The sequence below is a fragment of the Megalobrama amblycephala genome, linkage group LG13 (assembly GCF_018812025.1).
Source record: "Megalobrama amblycephala isolate DHTTF-2021 linkage group LG13, ASM1881202v1, whole genome shotgun sequence".
NCBI classification, from domain to species: Eukaryota; Metazoa; Chordata; class Actinopteri; order Cypriniformes; family Xenocyprididae; genus Megalobrama; species Megalobrama amblycephala.
The window spans coordinates 11,284,012-11,299,441 of record NC_063056.1 but is presented as its reverse complement, the minus strand read 5'-3'; the positions used below and the strand labels follow the sequence as shown (position 1 = coordinate 11,299,441).

At 38.2% G+C, this 15,430-nt stretch overlaps 1 protein-coding gene and 1 long non-coding RNA gene across 2 annotated transcripts in view; one reads left to right on the top strand and one right to left on the bottom strand.

Annotated features, from left to right (window-relative positions):
* dnah5 (dynein, axonemal, heavy chain 5) overlaps window positions 1-15,430 on the top strand; it is a 159,621-nt gene that overhangs the window by 59,906 nt on the left and 84,285 nt on the right. The window contains 8 exon segments of the mRNA XM_048152165.1: window positions 1,277-1,471; window positions 4,360-4,494; window positions 4,595-4,702; window positions 4,796-4,949; window positions 5,084-5,230; window positions 6,287-6,528; window positions 9,237-9,413; window positions 15,145-15,349. Coding sequence (XP_048008122.1) covers window positions 1,277-1,471; window positions 4,360-4,494; window positions 4,595-4,702; window positions 4,796-4,949; window positions 5,084-5,230; window positions 6,287-6,528; window positions 9,237-9,413; window positions 15,145-15,349 — 1,363 coding nt within the window.
* On the bottom strand, window positions 4,564-15,246 carry LOC125242995. The gene is made up of 3 exons (XR_007178961.1): window positions 15,110-15,246; window positions 5,138-5,239; window positions 4,564-4,678 (listed from the first exon to the last, which is right to left on the bottom strand). It is a non-coding gene; the product is annotated as an uncharacterized LOC125242995 (long non-coding RNA).

Sequence of the window (15,430 nt, the reverse complement as noted above, 5' to 3'; positions counted from 1 at the left end):
AAATAAACACTGTACTTACGCGATTAGACATGCTGTATGACGAACACTTTGTAAAGATCCATTTTGAGGGTTATATTAGCTGTTTGAACTTTTTTTATGTTGTTTAAGGCAAGCACGAGCTCTTGGGGCGTGGAGCACGAGAATTAAAGGGCCACACACCCTGAATCGGCTCATTTCTAATTATGCCCCAAAATAGGCAGTTAAAAAAATGAATAAAAAAAAAATCTATGGGGTATTTTGAGCTGAAACTTCACAGACACATTCAGGGGGCACCTTAGACTTATATTACATCTTTTAAAAAAGGTTCTAGGGCACCTTTAATAAAGTTTAATTATTTTTCATGATATATGAAACACATGGAACATATTGTGAATACAATTATTTATAAATAAATCTGAAAGACTTAAGTCAGATGTGGAAATCTGACTTACATGAGACAAGACCCAATGAAATGAAAGGTTACAGTTTCAGCCTAACCATAACACAAATAATATACAGTAGGGGTCGAATGACTTCAGATTTTTTAAAGTGTGATGAAAGTCAAGTCAATGTCGACTAGTCGCTGATGACGTCATTGATGAACAAATAAGCCTGAACCTTGAGCTGACAGCTGAGACTCGAACACGTTGCCTTGCTATGGCACAGCTATGACATATGACACAGTTCTGCCCATATGGCTATTGCTCCTACATAACAGCTCATTTTTATCAGTTCTTTTGTCTTTGGGTCGGTATTTTTCCACAGATTCCTGCTCGTTCTAAATCAGATACAGACAAAGTAACACAGTAAGGATTACATTTATATGAATGCATTAGCGAGAGACCGATTGCATGTGTGAATCAATTCTACCTGGCAGCATCTCTCTACTAATAGTGAAGCTGTGGGTTTTAGTTACTAAAAAATATATGCTAGAACTTTTCAGTTTCTAAGCTATTTTATTGAGAAATAACAGAACGGTGTTGACAGTACATTTCCGAGCTGTTTAAATAAGCTGTTTAAAACGTGCAATCTCCCGTTCAATTTCGAGCATCCAGATGGTATAATCACACGTCTTGTGGAGTGCTTGCAGAGTATGCATTTATTTGTCATTTTGGAAATGGAGCGTAAATGTGGACTTCAAAGATTCCTTATGCTGTTGCACGCTCTAAAGGACCAGCGACTAGTCTATGTCAAGCTTAAAGAGTCATGGCAGAGCATTAAAGTCGACTAGTTGACTAGTTGGTATAACCCCTAATATACAGTAGGTTGTTATTTTCTCTCTTTTTTTATTGTACAGAATCCTGGATACGCAGGAAGACAGGAACTTCCAGAGAATCTGAAAATTAACTTCCGCTCAGTGGCGATGATGGTTCCTGACAGACAGATCATTATCAGAGTGAAACTGGCAAGCTGTGGCTTCATTGACAATATTGAGCTTGCCAGGAAATTCTTCACTCTGTACAAACTGTGTGAGGAGCAGCTCTCTAAACAGGTGACTATCATTAGTAACAATGTACTACATGTCTTATAATCAGATATTCTGATTTTCCAGTCAGTTCTTCCCCACTCATTGTGAACTAGATTTACAGAAAATACTAGAAAATACAGTAAAGTGTTGCTAAGGAACTTTGCTGATAATAGCACAAGGTACCCAGGGGATGCACATATACATATTTTTTTATTTTTTATCTTGATTACAAATTTTTAAATACATCTTGAGAAGTGTGTACTATGAAATAAAGTATGTGTAACAGAAACAGTGGTAACCAAGCTTAACAAAGGGTCAGTTTCAAACTAAAATTGTGTGATTATTTGGGTTCAAACACTTTAAGGTCTTCAAGTGCATGTGTAAAAAGTATATTATACTGTTGAAAGCTTGATTCTTGTTGGTTGACGAGGTGTGCTATTATTTTCCAGTAAATGCACAGCTAAGGTACAGCTAAGGTACTTCCACAGCTAAGGCAGGTCTTGGACGCATTATAGTTCCATATAACTTCGCCAAATGATTTTAGTTATTTCAAATGTACTTACAGCTTACAACAGCAAATGAACCAAAACCCACAAAGACACCAGGCAAATAAATATAATGAACAACAGGATACTTTTAAAAAAAAATTGTTTTCTCCATAAAATTACGGTTTATTATCTATGAAAAGCACACTCACTTTATTCCATTCTCTCTCCCATTCAAACACATACACATAGGCTACAGTACAGAAAATAAAATAGTTTTGAATCTGCAAAACTACGACATTTCTCAGTATCAAGGTAATTAACCTTACAGCTCTGCTATTAGTAGAGATACTGCTGCTACTGATCTCCATAATGGTGATTTCAAATGAAACATTAAATTAAACATCAACATCTAAACATCTGTTAATTCTCAATAAGAATTTCTGTAGACATATGACAAATAAAATCTAACTGGTTAGTAATAACTGAAGCTGGTAATGTTGTTTTTGGGGTTGTTTAATCATCCTCTGCTGAGCTCTTGAGAAGTCTGTTGTAGTTGTTGTGTTTCTCTTTTCTGTTCTTGATGTTCCTCTTCCCTTCAGTGATTCTGCTTTTTCAGGTGTAGCAGGTGCTCAATCAAATGCTCAATCATCACTTAATTAATCACTTAATTATACAATTATTATCCAATTATCATGCTGGGAACTAGAAATTTGCTATAACTTGTTCAGTAATATAATACTTTGAGGAACACAAGAGTGTTCTATTTTTTTTATTTTGTACATTTAACTGTTAGTTCTTACAGTGTAGTATAAGCAGAATGATTGACCCTGGGGCCGTTGAATTACAGTATTAGAAAAATAATGCACACACAAGGTGTAACAGCCACTGTGTTGTGACCACAAGTATTCCCATTGTTAATTGTCCCTTACTTATTTAGCAAGCCTATAAACTACTATTATCTTTTAAGAGCTGCTTTACAGCAGAATTTAACTCTGTTTGTATCAATTAATCATTATTTTTTTCTGTTTATCCCTGTAAAGCCTGTATACAATCTGTATACAGTCTCCATTGCTATATTCTGTAAATAAAGGTGACTTGACTTAAATCAGAGATGAAAGAAAATTTTTAGCAATTTCAGGTGACTTAACATAGATATAAGGGGCCCTGTTTTAACGATCTAAACGCAAAATGTAAAGCGCACGGCGCAGGCGCACTCAGGGCGTGTCCAAATCCACTTTTGCTATTTTAACGACGGAAAAACGGTCCGTGCGCCAGGGCGCATTTTTGAAATGGGTTGTCCCTATTCTCTTAATGAGTAATGGGCGTAACGTTCAATAAACCAGAGTGTCAGAGTGTCATCTCCCATTCCCTTTAAGAGCGAGATGTGCTCGCGCCATGGCGGATTGCTATTTACATGGCGGAATTTGTTGGCGGAAAAGCTGAACGCTTTTCAAGCAAAGAAACCGATCTGCTCGTGCGCGAAGTTAAAGCGCGCGAGCAGATCATCTACGGGACAAGCAGGCATCCACCAAAGCTTCCCGATGTGAAGGCGTGGGATGAATTAGCAGTGATTGTGTCCTCGACTTCTGGCAACAGATGTTTTGCTGAAATTACCTGTTAAGTGGCCAGTCAATCTTTCAGTCGTCTGCGATGGATGCAGGCTTTCAAATAGCTCCGCGCGATGAGTCAGTTATATATATATATATATATATATATATATATATATATATATATATATATATATATATATATATATATGTGTGTGTATACATATATATATATGTGTGTGTGTGTCTGTGTGTGTGTGTGTGTATTGGCACGATTGTTCAATTAATTAGCCAATTTCGTTCATCATTATAAGTAGTAATAGGCTGAATTGAAAATAAGTAGCCTAATTCTAATACACGCAATGACTATTCATCATTACATTTTTATATTTATGTAGCCTACACAATAATATTCTTACACTGTAATCCTTTTGTTTTTAATATTTGGCATGTTTGTGTGATGCGCATCCCTGTGTGTAATAAGCAAAGTCAACGCGCACTGTGCAGTTTCTACCAACGCGCTCTAACAAAAAAAATATTGCGCCATTGACTTTAGACTTTAGACCAGGTTTGAGTTGGTCTATGGCGCAGTCTATTTTCAGCTCCTTAAAATAGCAATGCGCCGGCAATGCGCCTTAACACACCTCTTTTTTAGACCAGCACGCCCATGGGCGCACTAACTGGCGCAAATGCATTTACTAATTTAAGGACGTGGCGCTGAACGGGAAAACGCGAACGGCGCCGGACGCAAACTAGCAAACACACTTGCGCTGCGCCTTGCGTCGCATTGCGCCGGGTGTATTATAGGGCCCATAGTGTTTTTTAACCTTTATAGCTTTTTTTGTCTTGCTGAGCTGTGTTTCCTTTTCACTTCTAGGTCCACTATGATTTCGGCCTGCGCAATATTCTGTCTGTTCTGCGCACTCTTGGTGCCGCAAAACGGGCTAATCCTAATGACACAGAGTCTACTATTGTCATGAGAGTTCTGCGAGACATGAACCTGTCCAAACTGGTAAGAGTGTCAGCGCACATACAGACAGTTTTCTCACATGACTGCATCTGCATCTACAAAAGCATCTGTCATAACAATGAAATGACACTTGTCCTTTAAGATTGATGAGGATGAGCCATTGTTCCTGAGTTTGATCGAAGATCTTTTCCCTGGAATTCAGTTGGATAAAGCAGGATACCCTCATCTGGAATCAGCCATAGACAAACAGGTTGGAAAAAAATGATCATATATGAATCTGAACATTTATTTGGTTGAGCACTGGGAATCAAAAGGGAGATTTATATCTTTATTATTCTACTAGGTGACTGAGGCTGGTCTTATCAATCACCCACCATGGAGGTTAAAGGTCATTCAGCTATATGAGACTCAAAGAGTTCGTCATGGGATGATGGCACTAGGACCCAGTGGAGCAGGAAAAACAACCTGCATCCATACCCTAATGAAGGCCATGACCGGTGAGAATTACATTAGCCACAAAAACTAGGCCATAATGTTACAGTGGACAAGGGCACCATCACCATTTCATTGGTGATGTAAATAGTAAACATTTCTAATTATTGTGTGATTTTGACTATAAATGCATGTTTAGATTGTGGCCAACCTCACAGAGAGATGCGTATGAACCCTAAAGCTATAACTGCACCTCAAATGTTTGGACGACTCGATGTGGCAACCAACGACTGGACTGATGGAATCTTTTCCACTCTCTGGAGGAAAACACTCAGAGCAAAGAAAGGTAGATCACCTGTTGAAAAAAAATGGAATATGCATAAGCAGTGGAAGCTTTGGTTCCGCTTTATTTTAAGGTGTCCTTGTTACAGTGTAATTATTCAATTAAGTAATTATGATTAGGGATTGGTTTAGAGTTAGTTGCATGTAATTAAGTATAATTTACTGTTTTTACTATAATAAATGCATGTAACAAGGACACTGTAAAATAACGTGTTACCGAGCTTTTTTCCTGTGATTACTGCAACATGTTCTCCAACCAATATGCCTATATAGGTCGTTTGTCACTTCCCTGAAATACGACCCTTAGGAGCGTTTACTAAAGTTGCACCCCTATTGACAACAGGACAATTTCATTTTAATGCATTGTTCCCTTTTGTCTGCGTCATATGTTGGGTTTCGTGTAGCTCAATTGGCAGTGCCTTGCAATATATAACAATATGCAATCATGTGATCATTATTTTTACGCCAGCTAGAGGGTGCATGACTTTAAAACGTAAATATAGGTCATAATAAAGTGCTTGAAAAATGACCTATAGGGTTGTTGTTGTTTTTTTGGAGGACAGTCTGGATTATTAGATATATCAAAGTAACTAAAGCATCAAACATTAAAACTATTAAGCATACTTAGCATGTCTCGGCTGAAAAACACTTTTTTTTCTGAGGGAGCAAATGTTTTAATATATGTCAGTAGAGCCCCTCAGGCCTTTTTTGTCTAGTCATTTGAGTAAGAAAGCTGATGGTTTCCAAAGTGGTTGGAAAAACCTCTCAAACAGGCAAGAGTGTACTATCCCCACCCTTTACAAAAAAGGCAGTGAGATCTATAACACATGAAAGAGAATGTTTCATTTAAATGGAAACAACATGCTGAAACTTATCGACTGGGCTTTTTAAATCAATGAACAGACATTAAATAGGCCTTTAGACACTAATGGGCAAAGCTGTCAGCCATAAGATGTCAAATGTCAATCATTGATCATATTGATTGATGGAAGCCACGCCATTATGCTTTGTATCTGTATCTTATTTCATTTCTCATTTGTACTTCATGGTTTGTGTTCAGGGGAACACATATGGATTGTTCTTGATGGGCCAGTTGATGCTATATGGATTGAAAACCTAAACTCAGTCCTGGATGATAACCGCACACTGACATTGGCCAATGGTGACCGCATCCCAATGGCTCCCAATTGTAAGATTGTATTTGAGCCACACAACATCGATAACGCTTCCCCGGCCACAGTGTCCCGTAATGGAATGGTGTTTATGAGCTCTTCTGTCCTTAATTGGAGCCCTATTTTGGAGGTGGGTGATGACAAACTAGTACTGAATTATACTATTTTTAGGTATTATATACTTAGATAATTTAAGCATTACACTTTATTTTGACAGTCCACTTTAGACATCAACTATAAGTAATTTTGTAACTATATGTCAACTAACTGTCATTAATTTGCAACGACATGTCAATAACTCTCGTTAGAGTATTAGTAGACTGTGAGGTTAGGCGTAGGGTTAGTAGAATAAGTTGCAAAAGCTACTTATAGTCAGTTATTACAGTTCGTCATAGTTCTCTGTGATGAACTGTAATAAACCCAAACATGATTCTTGACCATACTGTTTGCGATCATGTTTGTTGAATAAATGTGGTACATGCATCCTCTGTGCTACAATACAAAGTAAAAATGTGACATAATTTGGAATTATTGGAATTAATATTAGGAATTTCACTTTTTCACATAGCTTTTGAGAGAAGCCAGGTTTTTACCAGTTTTCATAATGTAAAGCATTTGAAAGAAATACCCTTCTTTGTGGTCTGTCTGTATGAATTTGCATTTGTGGAGTTTTCTGGTTTATTTGGCATAAAATATCTAATGTAAAGACAAACTACAAAGCACTCACCAAAACCATGCATTATCAGAAGTTGTATTAATGGTACGTATTGTTCAGTTTACTCTTATCAATGCAAATGTAATCAATAAAATCAGGGGCAATTATAGGATTTCAGTATTAGGGAGGCTCAGCCCCCAATAAAGGTATGAAAAAAATAAATAAATAATAAAAATATATATATGTATATGTGTGTGTGTGTGTATATATATATATATATATATATATATATATATATATATATATATATATATATATATATAGTTTGTATACTAGTAGGCATGATATACAGTACAGTCCAAAAGTTTGGAACCACTAAGATTTTTAATGTTTTTAAAAGAAGTTTCGTCTGCTCACCAAGTCTACATTTATTTAATTAAAAATACAGTAAAAAACAGTAATATTTTGAAATATTATTACAATTTAAAATAACTGTTTACTATTTAAATATATTTGACAAAGTAATTTATTCCTGTGATGCAAAGCTGAATTTTCAGCATCGTTACTCCAGTCTTCAGTGTCACATGATCCTTCAGAAATCATTCTAATATGCTGATTTGCTGCTCAATAAACATTTATGATTATTTTCAATGTTGAAAACTTTTTTTTTCAGGATTCCTTGATGAATAGAAAGTTCAAAAGAACAGCATTTATCTGAAATACAAAGCTTCTGTAGCATTATACACTACCGTTCAAAAGTTTGGGGTCAGTAAGAATTTTTATTTTATTTTTTTGAACAGAAATTAAAGAAATGAATACTTTTATTCAGCAAGGATGCATTAAATCAATCAAAAGTGGCAGTAAAGACATTTATAATGTTACAAAAGATTAGATTTCAGATAAACACTGTTCTTTTGAACTTTCTATTCATCAAATAATCCTGAAAAAAAATATTGTACACAAATATTTTGTACAATTGTACACATTAAATGTTTCTTGAGCAGCAGATCAGCATATTAGAATGATTTCTGAAGGATCATGTGACACTGAAGACTGGAGTAATGATGCTGAAAATTCAGCTTTGCCATCACAGGAATAAATTACTTTAAATTGTAATAATATTTCACAATATTACTGTTTTTTACTGTATTTTTAATTGAATAAATGTAGCCTTGGTGAGCAGACGAAACTTCTTTTAAAAACATTAAAAATCTTAGTGGTTCCAAACTTTTGGACTGTACTGTATATATATATATATATATATATATATATATATATATATATATATATATATATATATATATATATATATATATAGTTAGTATATATAGTATATTTAGGCTCTACACTACTTGTCAGTTCAATCCCTGAATATTGATTTAATTTCAAATCATTTTAAATAACCAGCTAATATTCATTAAAGGTATAGTTCTTCCAAAAATGAATCTGTCATCATTTACTCACCCTCAAATTGTTCCAAACCTGTATGAACTTTCTTTCTTCTGTAGAACACATAAGAAGATATTTTGAAGAATGTCGGTAACCAAACACTTCATGGGTCCCATTGACTTTCATAGTATTTTTTTCCCCCATAATATGGAAGTCAGTGGGGCCCATCAACTGTTTGGTTACCGACATTCTTCAAAATATCTTCTTTTGTGTTCAGCACCACTGCAGATTAATTTAGGCGTTGATAGTGTTGCCATAGAAACGCATAATTCCTGGTCCCAAGGACATATATACAGTGTGTGTGTGTGTAATATATATATAACAACATTAGGGTGAGTAAATTTATGAAAACATTTTCCTTTTTGTGTTACATAAATTAGGTACATTAACCAAGTTTGAAGAGAACAACCAGAATCTACAATATTTCCCTTCACATTTGCATAATAAAAATGAAAAAAAGGCAATGTAGAAACCAGTGGCTCTGCCAGTTATTCCTTTTAAGTCTAAAATCCCCAAGGGATTTCTCTCTGTCTTTATAACAGACTTCAAAGTGTTCAACTGTTCAGTGCATGAAGAGTAGATGAGGAGGTGAGCCAGAGAAAGATAGAGAAGTAGGACAAACTATTTTTGAGCTCTAAAGGATAGTTCATTTCATTTCTATGTGCAGATGTCCCACTCTGTTTGTGTCCTTCCTAGAAGGTGTTTCATGTGTGTGTTTGTGTGTGTGCCTTTAGGGCTGGCTGAAGAATCGCTCCCCTCAGGAAGGGGTGGTCCTGAGGGATCTCTTTTCGTCCTCCTTCCCTGAGCTCTATCGATTCAGCATTCAATCTTTGCAGTATAAAATGGAGATGCTGGAGGCCTTCATCATCATGCAGTGCATAAACATGCTGCAAGGACTCATTCAGCCCAAGGTTGTCAAAAGCTGTAGTCCTCATTAACCCAGATTTTGCAACAATGAAAGACTGCCTACTAACCTGTCAATCCAAAAATAAAGATTTTAAACTTCAGCTTCTGTCATTAAAGAACAGAGTAGTGCAGTGGTTAGTGTGTACACTGTATACCAAGGGACATAGTTTCTATAGTTCAAGTGAGCAGCATGTCAAAACAACAGAGATGTACACACCACAAGCATTCAGGGACATTTATGTCTATGATCTTTCGGCACTATATCCTCAAATTCTTTTATCTAGGTCCAGATGCACTTCTTAAAACCTTTTGCATGTTGCTTCTCTTTCCTGCTAAAGACGTTACAAGCATAAAGAGTAGCGCAGATATAGTGGTGAGCAGCAATACTATTTAAATGTTGAGCAGGCAATCTCATTGGCTGCAGAATCAGCAGAGGCCAACCACTACTACTGCTGTCCACAAAGAAAGTTATAACTATTCCAAAAAGTACTGTAGTATTAAGGAATTACAGAGAGTAGACCTCTTGGAACTTAAATGAACACCCCTGCTCTATACATTAGTGTAAATACAGTCCATTATGCTTGTAGAAAAATTTTCCCTATCCCCTTATAAACTATTCCTATATAGTGGATGCCATGTACTCCACTACGTGAGAAAGGGATGAACAAAAATGAATGAGCGAATTCACTTTTGTAAATATTATGCACGAAGAGGGCTGTGGTGATGTCACATAAAGAATTTCGCCACATACACAAATTAATTTGATGAGATTCATTATGGGTTCATTATGGATATTTAAATAATACCATTTTGCTACATTTCATGCAGTGCATGAGATTTTACTTATCTTGACAGCGGCTGTCACTAAACTGAAATATTGAATATTCATTGATCAGCTGAAGAAAATCAAATATGTAAGCTTATTATTATGTGATACAATATAAGCAGAATAAGCTTAAATCAATCTATGAATATAAATATACTGAAGTCCTGACCAGTTTTACTGAATACATGTATTTTTGACAGTCAACCCATGCAGATTTTAGCCTTATCTGAAAGTCATGACAATGATTATGATGAACTGTCCCCAGTAAATGTCACACATTATCACTTGCATTATCATTTGTAAAGCATTTAGCTATGAGATACACATTATACAGCCCTATTGTCACCACACCTATTGTCATCATTCTATGAGAATTAAACATGAGCCGAATATGCATTACCCACTGGCTCTATTAAAAAAATAAAAAAATCTAACCTTCAAAAGCACTTTGGGCTTTATGTAATTCTTTCATACACAGTGTGTATTGAGCACCAACAATGCAACCTGCAAATGATTATGTAATTGAAACATTTGTGTGAAGGACCATAACACAAAACATTGGTTTGAATTGAATGTTGAAGAAAATTAACACCTCAGGCTGTAGTTAAAAGGAAACATTCATGTGTAACTGACTGGCCTTGAATGCATTTGTTTCTGAAAGCAGAATCCACTTATGTAAGTCCAACTTTCCTTACTTTCTTAAGTTTTCTATTGTAAGTAAATGCTGTTCTTCAAAACTTTCTAATTATCAAAGAACCCTGAAAAACCCGGGTTACGTATACGGGATAACCATGGTTCCCTGAGAACAGGGAATGAGACACTGAGTTTGAACGCAATCCAATCTCACCAATCCTGTTCCCCAGCGACAGCCTATGACGTTATTATAGACGTGACCCGGAAGTATAAAAGGAGCGCCTAGAGAAGCAGTCAGTACCTTATCGTCTGAAGGGACTATTCAGCAGGCAGCCCCGATGCATGGCAGGTAACGCAGTGTCTCGTTCCCTGTTCTCAGGGAACCATGGTTACATACGTAACCCAAGATGTTCCCTTTCGAAAGGGAACTCTACACTGCGTTTGAATGCAAATGGGGAACGATATACCCACGCCGCCATGCTTGAGGGGAGTGCATGGCACAAATAGCCAGACAAACGTCAGGACTAACAATTTCAACTGAAATGCCAGAACCAATCACCTATGGGTCCTAGGCTGTCAGTGACAGCATTCCCTATGGCCAACAGCCCAAACTGTAAGCCTCAAAGAGGCCTTCCACAGAAGGCCTACCAAGGCCACTCAAAGGCTTCTGGGACCAAACTTCTTTTCGAAAAAAAGAGGGTACCTCTATGGGAATGTAGCCAGGGGGCCTGAAGGAGCTTAAAGGGCAGCCTGTGAAGGCCACACACCTAGAACAGATTGCTTGCTGATAAGCAAGATTCCACAGACATGGAACTCATTCAGAATGAAACTGAGTCAAACTAGCAGATAAGACTGTAGAGTGCCCACATAACAGTCTACCTTAACACAATCCGACAAGCAGTGTACTCAGTAAAAACACTTTTTTTACTCTTAAAAGCAAGAGGAGTACAAACATACACCATCACGCTCTGCAGGAGGCCCAAAAAAGGGCCTACGACTTCCAGAAAGACACATAGAGCTAGCTCATGGCAGTGTTCTAAGCTCTAAGGGAGCCAAATATGATAACCAAACTCTCCAGTGAGGTTAACTAGTTTAACTCAACCTGAGCCACCATTCCACCAGGCAATGTACTCAGTAAAAACACCTTTTACTTTTTAAGCAAGAGGAGTACAAACCTATGCCATCATGTTCTTGAAGGAGGCCCAAACGGGGCCTGCGACTCAGAAAGACACGTGGCATCAGCTAGTGGCAGTGACTAAGCTCTAAGGGAGCCATCTATAGAACCAAACTATCCAGTGAGGTTAACTATTTAGCTCAACCTGAGCTTAATTCTATACAACACATTCCAACAGGCAATGTACTCAGTAAAACACTTTATACTCTTTAAGCAAGAGGAGTACAAACTATGCCAACATGCTCTGGAAGAGGCCCAAACAGGGCCTACTACTCCAGAAAGACACGGGTGTCTGCCTGTGGCAGTGTTTAAGCATTGCCATTTATACATAGATCTATCTGAAGTAAAGAGTGCTAATCTCGAATACAAACTCTATTACCTCTATGAAGCTATTGCCAACACCAGAAATAAATAGTTCTAGCCAACCTAATGGAACTTCAGAGCCCTAAATTCCCCTTCTCTTTTTTCTTTTTTTTTTTTTTTTTTACATGCCCAGGAAAAAACTATACAGTAAACTTAAGATCAATATATTTTATAATATAAATATAGACCAAGCTCACCTTCCTGCGGCTCGAAGACCGGAGACTCATCATCATGGAAATGATGGAATCTATGGTTCTTTTAAGTCTAAAAGAGCCTCTTCTCTATCAAGCCAGAACGCGAGCCATCAGAGAAATACTCATCATGGGCCCAGCCCTCAGCCTGACTGTAAGAAGCGCCTGAGCGTGTCAAAAATTTTTTTTCCACTATTCAGGAGGTGGAAGAAGAGAGGAGAGGGTAGATGTAACTACCCTCATGGAGATGAAATCAATCACTGATGCTGCTGGTGTCTGCGATTGATTACCTCCCTCAGATCCTGCTTCTTCTTCCTGGAGTCCCGCCTTCTCTGGGACCTGCTCTGAGGAGGAGGAGGTGCCCGAGAGGCAACACTGGACTTCCGAGAAGAAAGCCCTTTTCTTTCTCCCCGATGTCAGCCATGTTCAGCCACAGGTGTCTCTCCGTGGCCACCATTGCTGCCATCAATCTACCAACCGAGGCAGCAGTTTGTTTAGAGGCCTGGAGAGCCAGATCCATGGTCCGGCGCAGCTCTTCTACCGCCTCAGGGGATAGACCCTGCTCCTGTTCCAGATCCTTCAGCAAATCAGCCTGGTAGGCCTGTAACACCGCCATGGTGTGTAAGGCTGCACCAGCCTGAACCGCTACCACGTATGCCCTGCCTTCAAGCGAGAAGTCATTTTAAGGGGCTTGGAAGGCAGGACCAGAGCTTTCAGTGTCGGAGCACGCCTTGTGACAAGATAGTTTGCAAACGTCTCGTCAATAGGGGGCATTGACAAATACCCATGCTGGCTCAATCCCTCAACATCCATGAAATTAGCCTGCTGATGCCAGTGAATATGAGCCGAGTATGGGTTCTTCCATGCCTTCTCGATCTCAACATGAAGATCAGGAAGGAATGGAAGGCTCACGGGGACTGTTGTGTTATGGCCAAAAAAGGAACTGCTCGTCAAGCCGTCCCCTTTCTTAACACGCTCCCAAGGCAGCTGCAGCCTGCCAGAAGTGTGCTCCATAACCTCAAGCAGCTCTGCATACACAGGGCAGGGAGGCTTTGAAGTCTCAGTAGGCTTACCTGCTTCCTCCTCAATAGCCATCTCCTGCTCTCTTGGGCTTGACACCAGAAGAGCACTCACTGCTGGATCTGATGATGTCAACGAAAGGACATCATCATCATCCACCAGCTCACCCTCGTCAGCCACTGAGGGTTGAGAGAGATTTACACCTCTCTCAAATTCCTCAATGAGCTCCACCTGAGAACCCCATGATTTCAGCCGCCACTCTGCCTCAGCACGGGCGGGACCAGAACCACTAGGCACAGATGTCGGCCCCTCTTCCCTCGAGAAGTGGGCCAGACGAGAGCGGAGCATCCTAATAGGCAGACGCTCACAGTTCACACAGACAGCACCCTCAAGCACTGTCCTTGCGTGCTCCTCCCCCAGACAGAAAACGCACAGATTGTGTATGTCACCGGGTGTCAGAAACCTGGGACATGGATCCACACACTTCCTGAAACGTTTGTCAGACATATTAATTTCTTACCAGATTCGAAGTAATCGCAATCAGACAAAAAAACAGTCCCTGAAGACGATAAGATACTGACTGCTTCTTTAGGCGGTCCTTTTATACTTCTGGGTCGCATCTACAGTATAATGATGTCATAGGCTTTCGCCGACCAATAGGATTGGTGAGATTTGATAATTGCTTTCAGACACTGGTTCACGTGATGACGTTCCCCATTTGCGTTTAAACGCAGTGTAGAGTTCCCTTTCAAAAGGGAATCGCAGTTTCTGTAACAACTTATTTCAATACTGATAATAATAAGAAATGTTACTTGAAGTAAATTGTAATGATATCTCACAAGATTACTGTTTTTACTGTATTTTTGATCAAATAAATGCATCCTGAGTGAGCATAAGAGACCACACTGACACCAAACTTTTAAATGGTAGTGTATTAATATGCTGATAATCCTGACTGAAGCTTTTTTTTTTTCATAAATTATCAATATTGACTCAAGATGATAGATTTGCATGGGAAATGAATGTAACATCTAATTCTTTTTTCAATATTTTAATTATCCCTTTAAAAATAGGGTTAGGGTCATTGTTTATCTCAAAATATATTTAAATGAAGTAACTTTATTATTTTCATGTACTTTCAACAGCTGTCATCCTCATTAACCCAGATTTTGTAGATTTTAGCTATTTGTTTACTGCCACTGTCAGATTTACAGACTTAATTTTATATAATCCTCTTATGGTTATGAATGCAAATCCGATCTAGTACATATGGAAAAACGTACAGCAAATGACACATCATGCACATTGTTCTTATACAAAAGATATCAAAACATATTCAGTGGTCTTACGGGAATACTGAGCATTTTCAGAAGTTCACAATAAAGGCTTCGATTTTTTTTTTTTTTTTTTTTTGATATATCTGATGCATAATATCTATTCTTTGGTTTCATGAGTGCAGAACAAAATTTAACAGGCCTTCATGCCTTGACAAACCTTTTGATGATGTCTTCAATGATGTAACCCATCAGGAGCAGGGAGGGGAGCTGTCTCGTGAGCACATGGAACGTCTGTATGTCTTTGCTCTGATGTGGAGTGTGGGAGCTCTATTGGAACTGGATGATCGAATGAAGATGGAGCAATGGCTCCGTCACCATGACAACATCCGCCTGGACCTTCCCAACATCCCTCCCCACAGCGAGGACACTATGTTCGACTTTTACGTCACTAATGATGGTATCTAACACAGTCACACAGCTCTTTCTGTGTTTTATTTGCTTCATTTTTACCTGTCTTTATCAATTATGGTCCTAGTTA